Genomic DNA, 19,293 nt, shown 5'->3' on the forward strand with positions numbered 1-19,293 from the left:
AACAAACAAGTAAATGCTTGTGACAGGGCTGAAGACCAGCAGTAATTAGATAGCATCATTTGTTCAGAACTCCAAAGAAGGACTGCCAGAAGTCTTACTTCATTACACCAGTCTATTTCCTGGTTTGGGAGCTGAAGTCCTGAGTATTTTTCCTCAAATACATAAGCAATGATTGGAAGTGACACTTAGGAGTTCCAACAATGTTCTGCTATGAAGAGGAGCTCATTAGCATATATGCAAGTCAGTAAAACACTGCTATATAGGTTTAAACTATTACAGCTGGCACAAAACACAGGCAAAACCAACTGAGCCATCACACTGGTCAGCTCCAGTAGGGAGATAAGAGCTTCCAGACAAGATGTGCTAAAAAAGCCAACTTCTGCCAAAAAGGTGTTTTATTCAGGTTACTTCATCTCTGTTGTTTAGCAGGACCTACCAATATGAATTCTAAGAGAACATTTTATTGGGACATTCAGCAGCTGACCCACAGCACAACAGTAACAAGCAATGCTACATTGTGAAATACATACTTTGATATCATCTGCTGGGCATAAGATCCACTGTTCAATTAATTCTTGCATTTGTAATTAGCCAGGTCCTTAAACTTACAAACCAGCAATACTCAAGATAAAGCACCAATTTATATTTAGTCTTTTCAAGGTTGTAGTCAAGGAGATCAAGATTATGGATCATAAAGAATCAGATTATAGGAAGAAGAGGTTTGAAAGGCACATTGAAGTATTTCTGAAGAAGGGTTTTCATGTTTTGCTGAACTGCAACAAAGCACCATCTAAATCATGAAATTAAGTCTTCACACTTAGAAAATGTTGTCTACCCTTTCTCCACATATACACACATCCAGTTTCCCAGATCATACAGTCAATTCCAATTTAACTGCAATACACAGCTCAGCTTTAAAAGCAGTTTCTATTAGAAAAGCAATTACAAATTTCTCATTCCAAACCTTTAAACATTCAAGCAAAGAGAGTTTGCCTGCACTGGACATCTGAGAGAGGTTTCACTCTTGGGAAAAAAAAAATAAAAAAGCCAAAGAACAGTATTGAAGAAATCAGTATCTCTATCAAAAGCTGACCGGATATCAATCTTGTCTAATATTTTGCTACTGACAATGGACACACCACAGATGACAGTACTTGGAAATGGAAATAATGAAAAATCAAAGTAATTAAATTAATAGGAAAACTTCCTTTAACAGTTAATGAGCATAAAATCCTATTTTTTATGAACATATATGGATAAAAACAACATCCGTAGATCATGGTTTAGTAACTCAGGGAACTTCATATTAGAACAACTTCATTATTTTTTCATTAAATGTACTACAAGAACCTCTGCTACCTTTAAAATCCTTTGCACAGGCTGAATTTTTTACAGTTTATACACTAAAAAGAATCATATTTCAGTAACATCTTCGTTCTTAGTAGAACAGATTTTAAATAAACTATATAAAATATGGGATCAATACCTTACAATTTAATTTTTAAATCTGCCTGGCTTCTTCCTATCGTTTCTTTCTTCAATTCACAGTCATAATTTCTGCTGACTCTCTCTGCCTAGGCTCAAATTACCTAAAATCCACATGGGTTTTCTAGGGTTCTGTAGGTTGGTTGGTTGGTTTGTTTGATTTGGATTTTTAAAATGAAAACAGCACACATTTATGTGTGACAGCAGATTGCAATAATATCTTATTTTTGTTCAGATTTCCTTACTGAATACACATAATACAACAGCCTTCACCTATGATGGAGGTGCCCCTTCTGTAAGACCACTTTTTCCTCAGTGTTTAGCAACAGACTGACTTAAACCTTTCACAAATCACCGAAGAACACAACACTGAACTGAATTTTCAGAGCCTGAACAAAACACTTTTTTCCTTCTTCTCTGAAGGCTCCTTACAGACAATGTCCCCCACAAAAATCCTGAAGCTATACTAAAAATGCAAGACACAAAGTAGTTTACATACAGTGATGGTATCTGAGCCAGAAGGACTGATGGTGGCAGTAGCAGACAGAATTTTACAAGACTTAAGCCAAGGAGACCAGGATAGATACAAAAACACTAGGAAATCCAAGGAGGTCCAAGTTTTCAACAGTGTAAACAGGGTGATAACATCACTGAGCAAAATAAGGAGAATCAAGCTTTGTTTACATCATTTGAAGCAGAGTCTGCCTGTGACTCATCACAGTGGTCTGAGCTTCCTTGAGCTCTGGCCGCAGGAAGCTTTCACTCCTCTAACCTCAAACTCAACGTAGCCTTTTTTTGTGCTTTGCTCACCAGCTGACATGAGTCTCCTATGCTTTTCAGCAAATTTGGAAAGTATCCCATCAGCTTGGCACTGATGCCTGAGCTTAAAACATACCAACTGGCTTGAAATAGTACCTGTTAAATGTTTTTCTTTAAAAGGCTCTGCTTGTAGTCCAGCAGAAACATCAAATTATTCACTGTTTTAAAGCACACAGGATTAGTCACATTTACTACATAATCCATTTTGAATTTCAATCACCCCATAAACAACACAACAAAGCTGGGGTTTCCTAATCAGTTCCAGTATTAAGGATGTTTTGTTACAGACCTGTTTTCAAAACATTCCACTTCCATCCAAGTATTAAAATCCTAGAACCATCAGTACCTGCTTTGTTTCTTGAATTCATCTTAAAATGTGATGAATCATGGTAAAGTGCAAGAACTCCATGCCTCCAAGAAACAACATGCAAATGTTCTATGTAACTCACATTTTAGTACAGTAGCTTTATCTTTTAGCTGGACACTCTCTACTATGTTCACAGGTATTACTGAATACCCCAATCCTTTTTCCCAACACAACAGCAGAGGATGATCCATGATGTTTTCAAACAACTGTTTAGTTCAAGTTGTTAGTAACATAATGGATAGCACTTTAAAACACATTCAAGTGGATACTTTAAAAGCCCATTTGAAGAATGTCATTTCAGAAAGTATGTTTTAATGGGATTTTTTCTAGTCAACATAAAGGTGTATGACTAGTTCGACAACTAATGGCAGACAAAAGTAAAGAATGCCTCAGAAATTTAGATCTCTGAAATCACAATGTTCAGTGGTATTTCACCAGAATAACCGCTTCTTATTCAGAATCACTGTGCACCCATTACTGCAGAGTACACAGTGCTGATACAGGCATCAAAATCTCAAAAAAGCTGTATTTGTCTCAGAAAAGAGGTGCTGGGCACTTCTAAAATTTAAGTGTTTACCTAAATGTTTAGACCTGTATTTAAAATGTCCGCTTTCCAGATACTCTTAATACAGGCTGAGTTACAACTAACAAACAATAGACCAGAGTGTGGTCACAGAGAGCCACTTCCACATATCTTTCAAATATGAGATTATGAACAAGAGAATTGCTAAGGTATTAGAAAAATTTTACAAATAAGACATGTTCTGAAAATCATTTAAAATGTTTCCAGGTTAAAAAAAAAATATTTTCTCCATTAGAATGGATTGCAGAGATCTCAAAATAAAACAGGCCTTCAGCGAAAGCTCTCACCTCTATCTACAGTGTTGTCTGATTCACTAATATAATGTTTCACAGTAGCAACCAAGACAGCCATTTCAGTCTTGGAGATCAGATTTCAAAAAGATGACGCCCTTGAGAACACATTCCACCACTTGTCTTGTATATGCTTACACACAGCTGGCCTAATCCTCTTCATGACTTCAGATGTGTCAATTACAATTTCCTAAGTTAGAAAAGATATACTAGTCTCCTTATCCTAAAACCAAAACATACTATAAAATATAAATTAAAATATAATTTATACTATAAAACAATTTACTATATACTACATTCTACTACAAAATATTGTTTACTTTATTACAAAATTATTTTATTCACATCTTTTTGCTAGGATCACATTTTCTTGAAGGTAATTTGACATAGCTTGGCTAACAGCAAATTTTCACCTTGAAAAACAACCAGGTTTTCAGTTATTTCTCAGACGCAGCACAGCAGAGAAAACAAAACCATAAGGAATGATTTTGTTCAGGAATTAATTATTAACTTATTTTTTAAGGAATCCAGCAACACTAATTAATCCACTGAAAAAATATTTTAAAATTAAGAGTAGAAAGAATATTCTTGACAATTTAATGCTGTGCATCCTCTGCATAGTACCCTGAATTTGCTTCCTGTAAATGCCCAATTTAAATTAAAATTATTATTCTAAAAAGAGACACCAAAATAGTGTCTGCAGTGCCAAGCAGAGGTAATGACCCAATGCTACCATGCAGACAGCATAAATACATTACTGCTGACAGTCTCCCAGAAGTCTAACCTTTCAAAATCCTTATCAAATTATCTTCAAAAATATTGTCTCATCTTGCCCTGAAAAGCTTTTGTTTTGGCAGTGGGAGCTACTTGGAAGCAGCACAAACATTTACTACTGGAAGACCATTGGAAATACCCACATAGTGGACTTATTGAGATACGCTACTGCACACACCGGTGCCCCACACAGACCCACCCCAATATCTCTGCTTTTTCAGGATATTCAAGCATGCAGAATGTTTAAGCTTAGTGCTATCATCCAAGTAATCAGAAACAATCAAGCAAAGGGAAGTCTTTGCTAACTGCACCTCACCCAATATATGTAGTTGAGTTGCCCTGGGAAGTAGCTGACTTTCTCTACTATGTGAAGGGCCACCAGAGCAGAAAAAGCTTTATGATTATGCAAAAAGCTCAGGTTAACACAACAGTATCCTCAAAATACAGCTTAACCATGAAATATAATGTGCAAATCTTGTCTCTCTGCAGTAAAAGGGAGCAAACCTACTTGGTAATATACCCCTAGTAGCAGTAGCTACTAATGAAAATAGCTTGTCCTAGAATAAAAAAAAACATGCTAAGGACAGCAACACACTGCTTACTACACTGGCAGAGACCTTGTTAAAAAAATAAAATCTTCAGAAGCCAGCATGTCCCTAAAGAAAAACTGACCAATGAAGCAGTAACCTAAGACTGATACACATGATTCAGGAAAAAAGGTGTATGTGACATAATTTGTCCTTGGTTTGTGAATGCTTGAGAATCTTATCCACAACACTGCATTGCTGTGTTATGATCTCAGTGTATAATTGGTTAAATATGGATATGTGGATAGAAGTTTCAGGTTTTATTAAGACTTCTGTATAAATAAATGTGTAATTCATGTGGACATATGTATCGAGCAGAGAGGACTTTCAAATCACTAGGTGATCACTAGGTCACTCATTTCTCTAAAAAGCATATTTAGAAAAAGATTTACCTGCCATTATTTACCATCGGGTTTGAGAGCTGGAGCTCAATTATGATTAGCAATCTAGAAGACAGTGCCTATCTAGTTACAAGTGATATGGAAAAGGCTGAGGTTTTTGGTGTCTTCTTTACCTCAGTCTTCACTGGCAAGGTCCTTCCAGGAAGGAAGAACTGACAATTTTAAGTGAAGACCAGGTTTGTGACCATCTGAAGAACCTGAAAGTGTACAAGCACATGGCACCCGATAGGATACACCCACAGGTACTGAGGGAACTGGCGGATGCGGTTGTTAAACCACTGTCTATCTCTTCCCAAAGACATGGCAGTCCAATGAAGTCCTCACTGACTGGAAAAGGGGAAACAACCCCGGTTTTCAAAAAGGGAAGGAAGGAAGATCCTGCAAAATATAGGCCAGTCTGTACCCAATAAGATCATGGAGCAAATCCTCCTGGTGGCACTGCTGGAGCAGAAGAATAATGAAGAGGTGACTTGGTCACAAAGATGTGACATGGCTTCACCAAGAGCAACTCACACCAGACACACCTTGTGGCCTTCTATGAAAAGGTCACAAGATCAATAGGCAAGGGAAGAGCAAGCAATGTCATTTACCTATACCTGGGCAAAGCCTTCAACACTCTCCCACATGACATTGGTCTCCAAGCTGGTAAAACATGGGTTCGATGGATGGACCACTCAGTGGATGAAGAACTGATTTGATGGCTGCACCCAAAGAGTGGCTGTCAATGGGTCTGTGTCCATGTAGAGGCCAGTGACAAATGGAATCCCTCCAAGGATCAGTACTGGAATCAGTCCTTTTTTAACATCTTCGCTGGTAACATGGACAGTGGCATTCAGTGCACCCTCAGCAAGACTGATGATGACACCAAGGTGTGTGATGCAGCTAACACACTGGAAAGAAGGGACCATCCAGAGAGACCTTGACAAGCTGGCCCATGCCAACATCATGAAGTTCAACAAGACCAAGTGCAAGGTCCTGTACCTGTGTTGAGGCAATCCCAGGCACTGATACAGGCTGGGCAGTGACTGGCTTAAGAGCAGCCCTGAGGAAAAGGACTTTTTTGGGGGTGCTGGTGGATGAGAAATCCAACATGAGCCATCAGTGTACACTTGCAGCCCAGAAAGCCAACCAGATCCTTGGCTGCATCAAGAGAAGTGTGGTCAGCAGGTCAAGGGAAGTGATTCTCCCCCTCTACTCTGCTCTCATGAGACCCCACCTGGAGTATTGCATCCAGGTGCTCCAGGTATTCTGGAGCCCTTATTACAGGTGGGACATGGATGTGCTGGACTGTGTCCAGAGAAGGGCCACAAGGATGATCAGAGGGCTGAAGCACCTCTCCTATGAGGACAGGACAGAGAGTTGGGGTTATTCAGTCTGGAGAGAAGACTCCAAGGGGACCTTATTGTAGCCTTCCAGTATCTGAAGGGCCTACAAGAGAGCTGGTGGGGGACTTTTTAGGATGTCAGGTAGTGATAGGACTAGGGAGAATGGATTCAAACTAGAGGAGGGTAGACTTAGACTGGAAGTTACGAAGAAGTTCTTCACCATGAGGGGGGTAAGATACTGGAACAGGTTGCCCAGAGAGGTGATAGAAGCCTCATCCCTGAAAGTTTTTAAGGCCAGGCTGGACAGGGCTCTGAGCAACCTGATCTACTGGGAGGTGCCCCTGCCCATAGCAGGCAGGTTGGAAGTGGATGATCTTAAAGGTCCCTTCCAAGCCTGAAAATTCTATGATGGAAGAATTTATTACCTTGTTTAAAAACAAGATCTGAATCACCAAAGAGAAGGAATTTTATCAAGCGGTCCATACATACACACACAGGTCTACACAATTTAGTGCTGAAGAAAAACATTTACAGAAAAAAGTAGTTAGAAATACTTAGCATAACACCACAGGGACACTTCACAAGACAAGCCTTTCTTTGGTAAGTTTTAGGCAAGAAACACTTTGTTATTTTTACAGGGCAGACCAACCCCATGAGACACAGCAATGTAATTTACGCTCACATGGCCAAAACAGAGTAACACCAAGTGACTTCTCGCCTAAATGCCTGCCTGCAACCACACATAGGAAAAAAGGCTTTTCTAACCTCAACCTGTCTTTCCTCCAAGGTTGCAAGGACACCTCTGCAATATTCTTTGTTCCTAACATAGCACATAATGCACCACAAGCTGTTTCACATCTCTAAGGAACAGGCACTGGCGGAAAAGCCCCACCAATTGCACTACCAGTTTTAACGCTTCACTGAACAGACATACAGAACTGGCATAAGTGTGTTTCATATTCTAATGGGAAAATTTAAAACTAATTTTTTTTTTTAAAGATGGATGGATTTTTGATTTTACACTAACATCAAAAGCTGTATTTTTTCCAAAGGTAATATTTCACCTTTTAATTTTACTCTTTTGGTTAGTATAGAAACTGTCATTTTTAAAGCAGTAAATTCATATATGAAAGCTCTATGCAGTCCAAATAAAATTAACCTCCCTATGAATATAATGTAAAAAACTTACAGTGCGAGCACATTTCCAAAGGGTAGCTTGCCTCATTTCCCTGAAACACAAAAAAAAAAGAACAAAGTTGCAATTATTCCCAAATTAACTTAGAAGAACTGTTTTGTTTCAGCACCAGAAAGATCTGTGGCAGTACAAGTTACATAATATATTTTAAAATATATCTATATATTAACATATAGATATTTTTCAAAATATATGCATTTAAAATCCAACAATAATGGTCATTGTTTTATTAGGACAGGTCTGCTACATACAAATACAAAACCACAGAGAGGTTTCCTCTGATGAGAATTTCCATGAAAATATCAATAGTCCACATGGTGATGGTAAGAACTTCAATCCTATATTCTCAACTCCAGAAACTAGACTCGCTACATATTGCATTGCACAAATGCTACTTTTCAGTAACAAAGTAATGGTGAATTTCAAGACTTCACATGGTCTGGCTTTACCATTTTATACACATCCTTATGAATTACCATTACAAATACGACTCAATTAGCAGAAGAAATTCACAGCATGTTTTCTCCCCAGTGTCACCTGCCCACTCCACCCCCAGAGGGACTCACACAGGTAGAATGATGCCAAAAAGAGTTTACATGACAAGAAGGTCAGATAACAGCTTTACAATGAAGTATCTTTATGATGTACTATGGTAGCATGTTTCTGCTTTGTAGCTGAATGTAAAGTTAAACTAAGATTATAAATCTTGGCTGCACTACAACAGTCATAGCAAGAAAAATGAAACCTTTGAGGGTACAGTCACTTTGAACCTGCACATACGGAACTTCACAACTACTGCAACATGAACGCCAAAAGACACTAAAATTAAAAGTTGGTATTTTTTCCCAAATGCCTGACTTCGAGCCGAAGAAGGTCAAAATACACACATGCTTAATTTTTTGCAATCAGTCAGCAAAGGAGTGACCAGGTAACTGAAGAGATTCATCACCAAACATTTTCAGTGGTTTATACAAGACAACAAAGCATTTAAGATGAGTCTGAGGTGTTCTATTCATCAGCGATTCTCTTAGCGTGGAACATAAGGGATTCCATAGCTGAGCACTTGCACAGAAAGACTCCTTAAAATTATACAAAATTTAACAGAAATACAGATACTGCTTGACAGAAGGAAAAAAAAAAAAAAAAAAAAAAAAAGGAAGAACTACATTTAGCCTAGAAGCATACAACTGCATTTCCTAATAAGGATAGAAAGGGGCAGAACAAACATGTCATGAATCTATATATGTCTGAAGAGATGTGATGTTAGGGGTGTTATTTGCTTTTGTTTACCTCCAGAATATGTACACTTCGCTTGACCCCCACAATCCACAAACTCTCTTGCCTCTAAAAAAGTCAGTATATTTGCTTTGTAATAGAGCAGCAAAAGATACAGCCATATTTTCTTCCCCGATGTCTATTAATAACAAGACAAAGCAGCAGAGTAGAAACCTAGATGAGGACCACTGGGTCCCTAAACCCTCAAAAGAATGACAGATATTCTACAAGAGAAACTTGTTCCTCCCTGGCAGAGAAGCCAGGAGGACAGTGGCACATGGAAAATTCTGGACGGAACCCAAAGTCTTAGAAAAAACAAGTGAAGACCAAACAGGTAGTTAAAGCCTAGTGTATGCATATGAATATAAAAGGGTAGGGTATTTTAAACGGGGGAAAGCAGAATTTTGAAACAAGAAGAAACAGGAACCAGGGGATCCAGCTAGGCTGCTCAAGACACGAGGTCATGAAGAGGCAAGAAAAACACCAGACTGGAAGGCTGCAAATTAAAGGAGAAAGTTGAATTAAAACCAGTGCACTTACGCACATGCACATACAAATATACATTCATAACTACATTAGAAGACTGTTCTGGGGACTTATATCCTTGTTCAGGTGTTGGGAGAAAGTTATTTTCTAGTACAGGCTACCAAAACAATCTGTCTAAAAAAGCATAAAATGCTTCTGAAAATTGAGCAAGAAAAATAAAAAGTGGGAATAACTTTCAGTTCATGAACTAAGTGTAATATTTATAAGGAGTCTTACTATGCAACTAGATACACATGCTAAGCCACAAGCAAGCTATCTACATGAAGTAGCCTAAGAAAAATATTTGTAGAGCAGAGATAAAAGGGAATAAACTTCAGCTTAGTTTTTCTGTGAAAAATTTTCTGCTAAAAAGAAGTGTCAAGAATACTTACCTATCCAGGACTGGAACTTGGATACCTACAAAACATTAGAAAAATCTAGTAAGTGACAATTTAACGACTACATTATTATTCAATATTTGTGACATGGCATTTAAATAAAGTATTTTAAAAAGTAGTTACCTGCTATTGATGTGCTGAGTGTTCATCTTCAAAGGAGAATCCACAAGTCTACTAAATTTCAAAGTTTTCCTTCCTCTGCCCCCCCCAATAAAGGTTCAAGCTACTTATGCCAAGATTCTGGTTTGCACAGCTGTGACCTGAACAAACACAAAGATGTTCCTATGTAACAAAGACTTTGTTCAATGAAATGAAGATTAATTATTTGGTCCTGGGGGCAGGTATTTTTCATCGTGTTCTGAACAGCAGTAAAAGAAGGTCACTTATTTTTTCCCCAGTACATTCAGCAAGTGTACATGCTGTATGAGATAATACATGCCCTGAAAGATGAGTGCTAAATAGGTCAAATATTTTCTTGCTGTTTAAGAATTGGTAGGTAGTGGAAGGTCTAGCTACATCCACACTGATGTGCTATGGAAAAAAAAAAAAAAACAGGAAGGGATGCACAGCTATGAGACTTCATAAAGTATCAAATGAGCTCCTTGGGGAAAGGCAAAAAAATCAGGTACATGATGTTATCTAATGCAGGTTTAATGCAAAGAATTACCAAAGTTTATTATCAGGTAGCATTCCAAAGAATGCTTTCTGATTGGATCTGAACAGAAAACTTTGCATCATAATCATGAATTTTATTCAGCAAAATAACACTGAATTGACATGTATTTTAGAAAGTTAAAAAAAAGATGTATACTCATTTGTTTTACAAATAAAACCTACAAACAGCATCTGCCATCTAATCTCTCATGCAGAGAAGTTCATTTATACAAACAGATGTGATTCAAGTCTCAAGATTGCCAATTTGAAAAATCCCTCGTATTTCCTGCCAGATATACATTGAGCATACCTCAAATGAAGTGAGAGTATCCTCTCATGTGCACACAATTAGCACATTTGAAACAAGTGACACATGGTTTGTTGAAAAATGAAGCTTCTACAGCATCAACACTCCATGAGAGATTTACTTGGAACATACGCCTAGTATAAAACATGCTTTCCTCAGCTGTATCTGGGTAATGCTACCATACCACTGGAGTTTAACTTTTTGTCTCCAGTTACACACATAGAACAAGGGGATGGAATACTATGGATACTTTGAAAAGCCATATGCTTTTAGGATCATCTTCAAAATTTTTTGAATGCTGTTATATCCCTATAAGTTAGTTCCTGGATTAAACAACAGCAAAACTATGGCTTATAGACAGAAATAATTACAGAACAAGGAACACTGACAGAAAGCTGACCAAATTCTGAATACTGCAGACATATCAGTTCAGAGATTAGTCAAAACTTGTCACTGAAATATTTCAAAAGTTCATAGGACATGCAGTTTGTTCCTTTAAGAATAAAAATGTCTTTTTGCAATTTTACCCTCCACAAATTATTTTCCTTTTCTCCTTTTGACAGCTGTGCCTTTTTACTGATTAAGGGTCACCTATTAATGCCCTTAGTTCTTCCATAGATTATCCAAAAAATGTGCTTCTTGATTTCTCTTTCTTTGGCAGTTATTTCAAATACTAATCACTCTCTCTTCTTAAAGGCATTTTTTTACATGCTTCTCCAACGTAAGGGCAAGTCTTGACAAGTTTCCTTTTAGTGAAAGACATGAGAGCTGTAGATAGAAAAAGGAAATTAGCAACCAGCAGAATTAGCAACAGAAGCTAAATTGTTAGCTGAAGTTGTCTATGCATGCAGCTTGTACACAGACATCAAACTGAAAAACAGCTCTTGAGCATACACTTTCTAGATCTGTTTAATTATATGTTACTTTTCTGAGTGATGTCCACCTTCTTGTAAATAGTTCAGACTTAAATTATAGTGCCAGCCTTCAATTAGTTTTCTGTTTAAAGGCCAGCAAGCCACACTGTCAGCTTCAGATTCACCTGAAATTTAGTTCTCAAAGGTACTATGTGAGTGACTACAAACAAAAATGATCTCCTGGAACAGTTTAAAAGTTAGCTTTTTTTTAAAGTTTGTTATTTGTTTCCATACACAAATAATGCATTAATCCAGTAAGTGGCAAAAGTGAATCTCTAAGATCCGTTTAGTGCTTGTACAGAAGTTGTCCAAGATTTACTGTCATTTCTGGAGCAAAGAAGTGTAGAAGCTCATCCTTGCTCTAAATGCTTAAATGTGGCCTTAAATGTGCAAACTGCTTGAAACTGGAGTTGGCTGTTACACCCAGGCACCAAAGCTTTCCACAGAAATGGAACATTACTGATGTTCCTGCACTCATATTCTTGATGTGCCAGTACCACATGGGGTACTGTCAACACACTACCTGGTGTTGCCTGCATTTGCTTCTGCACCTTCCATGTTACTTATTACCTTCGTTATCACAAGATAGAAAGTACAGTATGCAAGTGGAGCAGTTAACTAAGCCATGTGATGGGGGTCAGAACTAGAGGATTAGGGAGTTAAACAACTTCAATTCTCAAGATAAACAAAAAGCTTTGCATCATCCACTATTACAAGAAAAGAACGTGAATGTTAAAAGGAAAGATGGCAGAGGCTGGCAGTCAGTTTTGAATTAAAGACAGCTTACTGAAAAGAACCCTCCCCTTCTCTTCCACTAACACACAAATGCTTATCTTTTCTCATTATTCTCCATAGTACCAAAATTTACAAAAATTACCTGTTGCAGAAGTCTTCCTCCTCTTTCTCTTCCTTCCAGCTCATTTTCCATGCCTTGCTATTTTCAGAGCTTTAGCAATGAAGAACTGCCAGCTTGTTAAAGAGAAGCTCATTTTGTTTTTTTTTTTTTTTTTTTTTTTTTTTGTCAACAGCGTTTAACAAGTTACTAAAGCTTTGGTTGCCATAGGTTGGCACTGTACTCTTCATCAAGCACCACAAGGAAAGCTGGCAAACTAAAAATGACAGTACTTGTTATGGAGGCTGCAAACGCTTTTGCATTTATGGAACACATCACAGACACATCCACAGTAGCTTAAATATTTGTTAAAAATAATTTCAGATAAAGCCCAGAGGCTTTAAGACACTTTTTCAATTTCTTAACTGCTGGTCAGAAAAATATGCAAGATCTCACATACTGTAATCTGTACATTTCCAAATAATTTCCAGGTACAATTGCAGCAAAAAATAAGTTTACCAGAGCACAGATGGAAGACAGGGCCAAAGTTTTTCCAGACACCACAATAAATATGGCTTAAGAAAAATAGGAATAGGATTTGACTGGGAAAAAAAGCAACAAGAAAAAACATGTTCATTTACCCTACTGAGAAACACTAAGTACATTTTGCCTTTTTTGGTGAAATCCGAGTAGGTAACACAAAACACTCTCAAACAAACTATTCAATACAACTAATATCTTCCTATATATTTAACAGGAATATCTAATTTATACACTCGAAATGAAACCTGTAAAGGTGATGCCATAGATAGAGACTAACAGAGATTTTGACATTTGCATTTTGCTCCAAGTAATTAAGTCACCTTCTAGGGTTTTCACTGCAGTGACTAGAAGAAAACTACTTAAAATAGGCATATCATAATACAGAAAACAGGACTGGACTTAATTTAAAAGCTGATCATAGTGCAGATAAACTGCCAAAATTTAGAAATCAGTACTTTAAACAACTTGGTGACTTTCACATTGTTTTACGCAAAACAACTAACAAATACTTGCTTTGCATAAAATTATCCCAGGCACTGAGACTGCAACTCCTCCAAAAACTAACTCTTCAGAATGTGCAGCTCTCTAGCACAACACTTCTACTCAAATGCTAAGAGACTACATCTACCTCTGAGGTTTTTACAGCCATACTAATCTGAGTCCAACACTGTAATGCAGAAGAATTAAATGAAGTCAACAAATCAGAGAAACCAAGTTCAGGCTGATGACCTCAAACACTCAACCCAGTTTTAAAGACCATGACCCAAAGAAGATATCACATACATACAAATTCCAACACCCACCTCACATTCAGAAAATTTCAAAATTAAGTCTCTTCTAGCAATACACTATACTACACTTCCCAATCTTCCATTATTTTGGCAACCACCAACAAATCAATTCACTCTTCTGAGGGGCAGCCTAATTCCTTGTCCCTCTAAAGCTAAAACAATATGACACAACACTTCCAAGCTGAACCCAACTAAGATGACAACTTCTTGAGTCTATACAATATCAGCTCTGCTTATGCTCAGCTCATTTTGTAATCCAAGTTGTGGAAGAGTCCTGTCACATATTTCATAGCCATCATGTCAGTCTCAAAGTCTAATATAGTACCAAAGCTAGAAACCAAAGCTATAGTACCAAAAGCTAGAAACCATCTCATTTCCCTTCTGGCATTCTGACCATCAAATCTGGGCACCTTCTTACTCTTCGGTGTGAGCATTCAGTTGTCCACATGTGCAACTAAATGAATTAAACAGATTACAAATGAACAAGGAATTCTTACAGAGTATCCAGAAAAGCATAAGATTAAAGAAATATATGGAAAGAAAGAGCAAGCAATAACACGTAGAAGCAGAAGTAAAGGTACAAGGTTAAGTAGCACAAACCACAAACATGACAATTAAGGACTCAAGAATTCAGATGGCACTTCAGAGTTGTACTCCCTTGCTCCTCTTTGAGAAAAAAAAAATTCCATTAAAATTGGCAATTTTTTTATTATTAACAAAACTTCAACAGCTAGAATTGCTACCACAGAATGGCATAGGTCATGACAGAAACAAAACATGGTCTTTACCAAAGACATTTTGCAATGTTATATTAGCAAAAAAAACCAAACTATTTTTTAGAAGAATATGCAACATTTCTTTAGTCAACCAGAAATAAAGTGCATATTACAGCAATGTATTACAGCATTTTTCCTAGACTTCTGAATACAAGATACCTCTATAGAAGACAGCTAAGAAATTTCTGTATTGACCTTAAATATTATTATTTAGCTAGTACTTCCTATGCACTTTTAAGAGTTTCCTAGGTACACAGAAGAATGAATTCAACATTCACCAAGTTTTAGGATGCACCCTAAAAGAAAAAAACCAAACCATCCAACCAAAAAGCAAACAGAAAACCCCCCAAAAAACTAAAACTTGTTGTCCAATGAATTTATTGTTCCCTTTGAGGTGGCAGAGGTATTTTCCATTTTCTGGTAGTCATCATTTTCAAGTATATCTATCTTGCATGATGCATCCACAGCTTCTCAGCATCTCTCTTACAAGTCTACTTAACTGTTTAAGATGAACAACATACTCTTCATTTCACCTTCACCTTTGGTTACCGTCTCCATTTTCAGACTACAGTATAAATTGCTTTCCCCTATATCTGCTAATGAGCATTATCACTACCCCCTTGCACTACAGTAACTTTTTGCCCAAACTTTTTGGTTATATTTCTTGGAAGGTGTAATAGAATTCTGATAAGCCACTGAACTTGTATCATTGCTCAGTTTTTATATATGATCTTAACCAAAAAGTGAAACTACAAAGGTACAAAGGAAAGATCTTACAGGTGCTGTTAATATTTTAACTTAATACCTCACCTGAATGCTAATCAACAGCAAATATTAAGGAAGGCTACAAGCATTTTGTAGTCAAAAAACAGCACTGCTGGAAAATAAAAACAAGACACTAAACCACAACTTGTTTGAACTTACCTTTGGAAGAAGAAAATTCAAGTTTTTAATGTGTTATCCCCAAAATAGCCTGAATTTGTTAATCCTGCCTCCAAAGGAAACACTCTGTGACCTTCAGTACTGAAGGAACTCAAAAAAAGATTAATACCTAATTCTTCAACACAGCATTTAAATTGCAGACATCTGAGATAATGAACCAAGGCAAAGGGGATTGACGGATTTGGGATTACAGTAGAGATCAAGTCAGGTTAAAGCTGTTACAGCATTCTAGCATTGTTCTTTGCAACTATGCAGAATAAGTGTTGTAACTCCCTCTACCACATTTAAAAAGAAAAAGGCTTATTATAAAAACTTTTTTTGGCTGCATTTATTAAATGTGTTCATAATAAAAATAGTGACTATTAAAAAGACTCTTCCCTCTCAGATGTACAGCAGGTTCTACCACATCCTCCCTCAGAATGCAGGAAGCAATAAAGACTGTACAAGTCTTAAGAAAAGCCTGCAGTTTACTCCTTAGTCACCATCTAATCCAGTCATGGCTCTGCTCAAGCTGTCAGTCATTTTAAGGGAAGCCACTTGTCCTATGGCTGGCAGTTGGCCAGTCACTTTGGCTATGCTTTATTTAATTCCTTCACTGTCCACGGGTCTCCTCCAGAATGACATATTAATGGCTTAAGGCCATCACAGTCAAGTAGCTATTCTAGGATATCACAGGGAAGCCCCTAAACCAATGCAGGAAGAAGCAAACCTGAAATTAGAGATAGCTACTGTTGCCAAAGCCTCTACCTCACAGGAAAACCGAAGGAATCAACAATACGATTATGAGAGAGCCTTTATTTAATATGCCCTTTTGCTTGATTAATATTTAAGGAAAGACAGAAATAAGGCATATCTAGTCAAATAAAATAAAACCACATATTTTAAATGTTAAGTGGTTTGAATTTGAAGTATTTAGTTTTCAACAGAAATCTAAGTGTCCATGAACATGAAGGTACAATAAAGTACTTGGTTTAATCACATATCTACACACCTGTACACACAACACTGGGTTTACTCATCTGCAGATAAAATGTGCCTTTATAAAAAACAGTCACTGAACACAGAACAAGACATAAGGACCCTGTAGAAAACACAAAAAAACCCAGTTTGTAAAACTGCTTAAGAAGAAACTATGATCATAGATGCACAACTATTTCATTGCCAAGTACCTTTCCTCAATTCAAAGAAAATGAGGAGAAAATGATCCAAGTCAGACCATACAGTCCGCACTAATATCATTCACTAGACCTGTGTATCCCCAGAAGATTCCTTACACAAGTATGATGTAGACATAATAAAAACCTAAAGAATAACTGAAATCCTTTAAAATTAAGTCCACTATTGCCTCTCTAATACATGAATATTAAAGTTTTCTGTTTAATTACTTCCTTGACTGAGTTTGCAACATCAGGTTGAGATAATTAACAGTGCTAGAGATAAACATGGTGTAGTTTTTTAAAAAAAGGCAAGGCAGAGAAAAGGTTATGCTGCACTTAGAAAACTAACAAATCTTACTGGAATATAAGCAAAACCTCACATGTGCAAGAAACCACTAACTCTTATGCAAAATAAAAAGATCTCATTGCAAAAACTTACATAAGCACTACAATCTGCAAATAGAACTTGAGAGAAAAAGAGACACACACAATCAAAAGTGTTAACTTTATGAGCTAAGGTACGAATCCCTGTGTGCTGAGACAATTTCACTTTTGGCAGTTCAAGTACTACTCTTGAGCGGCAACAATCCAGTCTACCTAAGCAATCACTACAGAACTAGCATTTCTAAAGCTTGCATCATTCTTGAAAATTCTCAAAACCCTGTAATTTAAAGTGCATAAATGAATAATGAACTCTTCAAAAGCCAAGGATAGGAGTTCCCCAGAAAGATTCTAAAGCAACTCAACCTTCAGTAAGGGAACAAGCAAATTCTGTCACAACCAAATCCAACTCCTGATGCAATTAATTCATATTACAAAGTCTGTGGCGAGACAGGCTGGTCCTCCATTGCATCTGGAGAAGACAAAAAATTCACAAGGCACCAATTTATTCATCAAAATATTGGTTTCACCTACAAAACTTCTTACACAAGCCTCTTCATTCAAGCTCATTCAATTCCCTTTAGCTACTGAGACCACAGCAGCCTTCTTTTCCAACTTTAAGGGTAATTGCAATTGCTTGGTTTCCCAACCAAGCCACCACAGGACTCTGCCTTACACTAAGATCACACTAGTGAAACAAAACAAAAAAAAAAAACCAAAATCCCACACAAGACCACACTATCCAACCAGAAAACTTGTAATCCAAGTACAAAGCAAGGTAGAAGATAAAGATTACAAGATAACAGGCTTATCGATGACAATTCAAAAGAAAAAACAAACCACAAACATACATCTATATGCATAACAGAAGTGGAACTGAAGAGGGCTTGTTAAAGTAGGCAATTTTTAAATTGGTTTTTGTTGGTTTTGGTTTTTGGTTTTTTTTAGCACATGGTACAAGAGCCATAAAAACAGTATAGGAGAAAGCATAAAACATGCTGAAGATCAGAACAAGTGACCAAGGTGTCATGGGAGTTAAGGATCAACATCTTAATGACAAAGAAATGACAGCAAGTAGGGTGTCAAGTGGTAAACAAATTCCTTTAAAACCAGATGCCTTACACTTTAAGGAATACTAAAGACAAACAACCCAAGGCACAAAATGTTGCTCTTGTTCTTAGGTGTTATGGTAGATATAAACTGGGTATCAGCAATTCATAATTTTCTCATTTAATTATTTGAATAACAAAACAATGTTTTCCTTTTACTGGCAGACATAAAAACAGAAAATTAGAGCAATGACCAGCAGTAATTTGTGTACACCTTTGTGTGAAAGAATAAGTTCTGATTTTGAAAAATAAAGTAATATGCAGAACATGGTGAACAAAACAATAAGCCAATGCATGCAAGCATTGCATCACCGAGAACCTGGAGGGACTATGAATAAAGTCAGCTTTCACCAGTAATTGAGAGGTTACACACTTCAGCTACTATTTAGCATCTTATGGTCTGTCAAATAAAGAAACAAAATTACCCCGAAGAGTCAGAACACCCATTTCACAGGTACAATATTTAGTAGGCAACTAAAGGTCTTTCAGCTTCTCCCTTCCCCTGCAATAGTTTGGTGACAGAACAGTTTTTGTCTGATGTACCTTCCCAGAAAAACAACATTCAAAACTTTCACTCCAACACACATCAATAAAACAGTGGTCCAGCAAAACTGAAAATTAATAACTGGCTGACCTACATAGGTAGAAGAGGAACAGAAGAGTTGCAAGATATTAACTTGACCTAAAGCCATACTGAAATATGATTTGCTATATATAGTCTCATGAGCCTTTCAATTCTACCTTTTTAATTTTCAGCACTTCCAGGTACTTAAAACCAAAAAGAACTAGGTAACTTCAAACAGCTCTCTAGCACAATCCCAGTAAAAACTCTGCCAATCGGTACTTTAATATCTCCCTCCAAA

General features: G+C 37.0%; 1 protein-coding gene across 3 annotated transcripts in view; it reads right to left on the reverse strand.

Annotated features, from left to right (window-relative positions):
* PPP3R1 (protein phosphatase 3 regulatory subunit B, alpha) overlaps nt 1-19,293 on the reverse strand; it is a 41,390-nt gene that overhangs the window by 10,993 nt on the left and 11,104 nt on the right. The window contains exons 2-4 of one of the 3 annotated variants that reach the window (XM_071740218.1): nt 10,148-10,284; nt 10,019-10,043; nt 7,821-7,860 (exon numbers count right to left, since the gene is read on the reverse strand). In XM_071740218.1, coding sequence (XP_071596319.1) covers nt 7,821-7,833 — 13 coding nt within the window. In that variant the 5' untranslated portion in view covers nt 7,834-7,860; nt 10,019-10,043; nt 10,148-10,284. The remainder of the gene's footprint in view (nt 1-7,820; nt 7,861-10,018; nt 10,044-10,147; nt 10,285-19,293) is intronic. The other 2 variants (XM_071740219.1, XM_071740217.1) reach the window with 2 other exon arrangements.

This window comes from Heliangelus exortis, chromosome 3 (assembly GCF_036169615.1).
Source record: "Heliangelus exortis chromosome 3, bHelExo1.hap1, whole genome shotgun sequence".
Classification (NCBI taxonomy): domain Eukaryota; kingdom Metazoa; phylum Chordata; class Aves; order Apodiformes; family Trochilidae; genus Heliangelus; species Heliangelus exortis.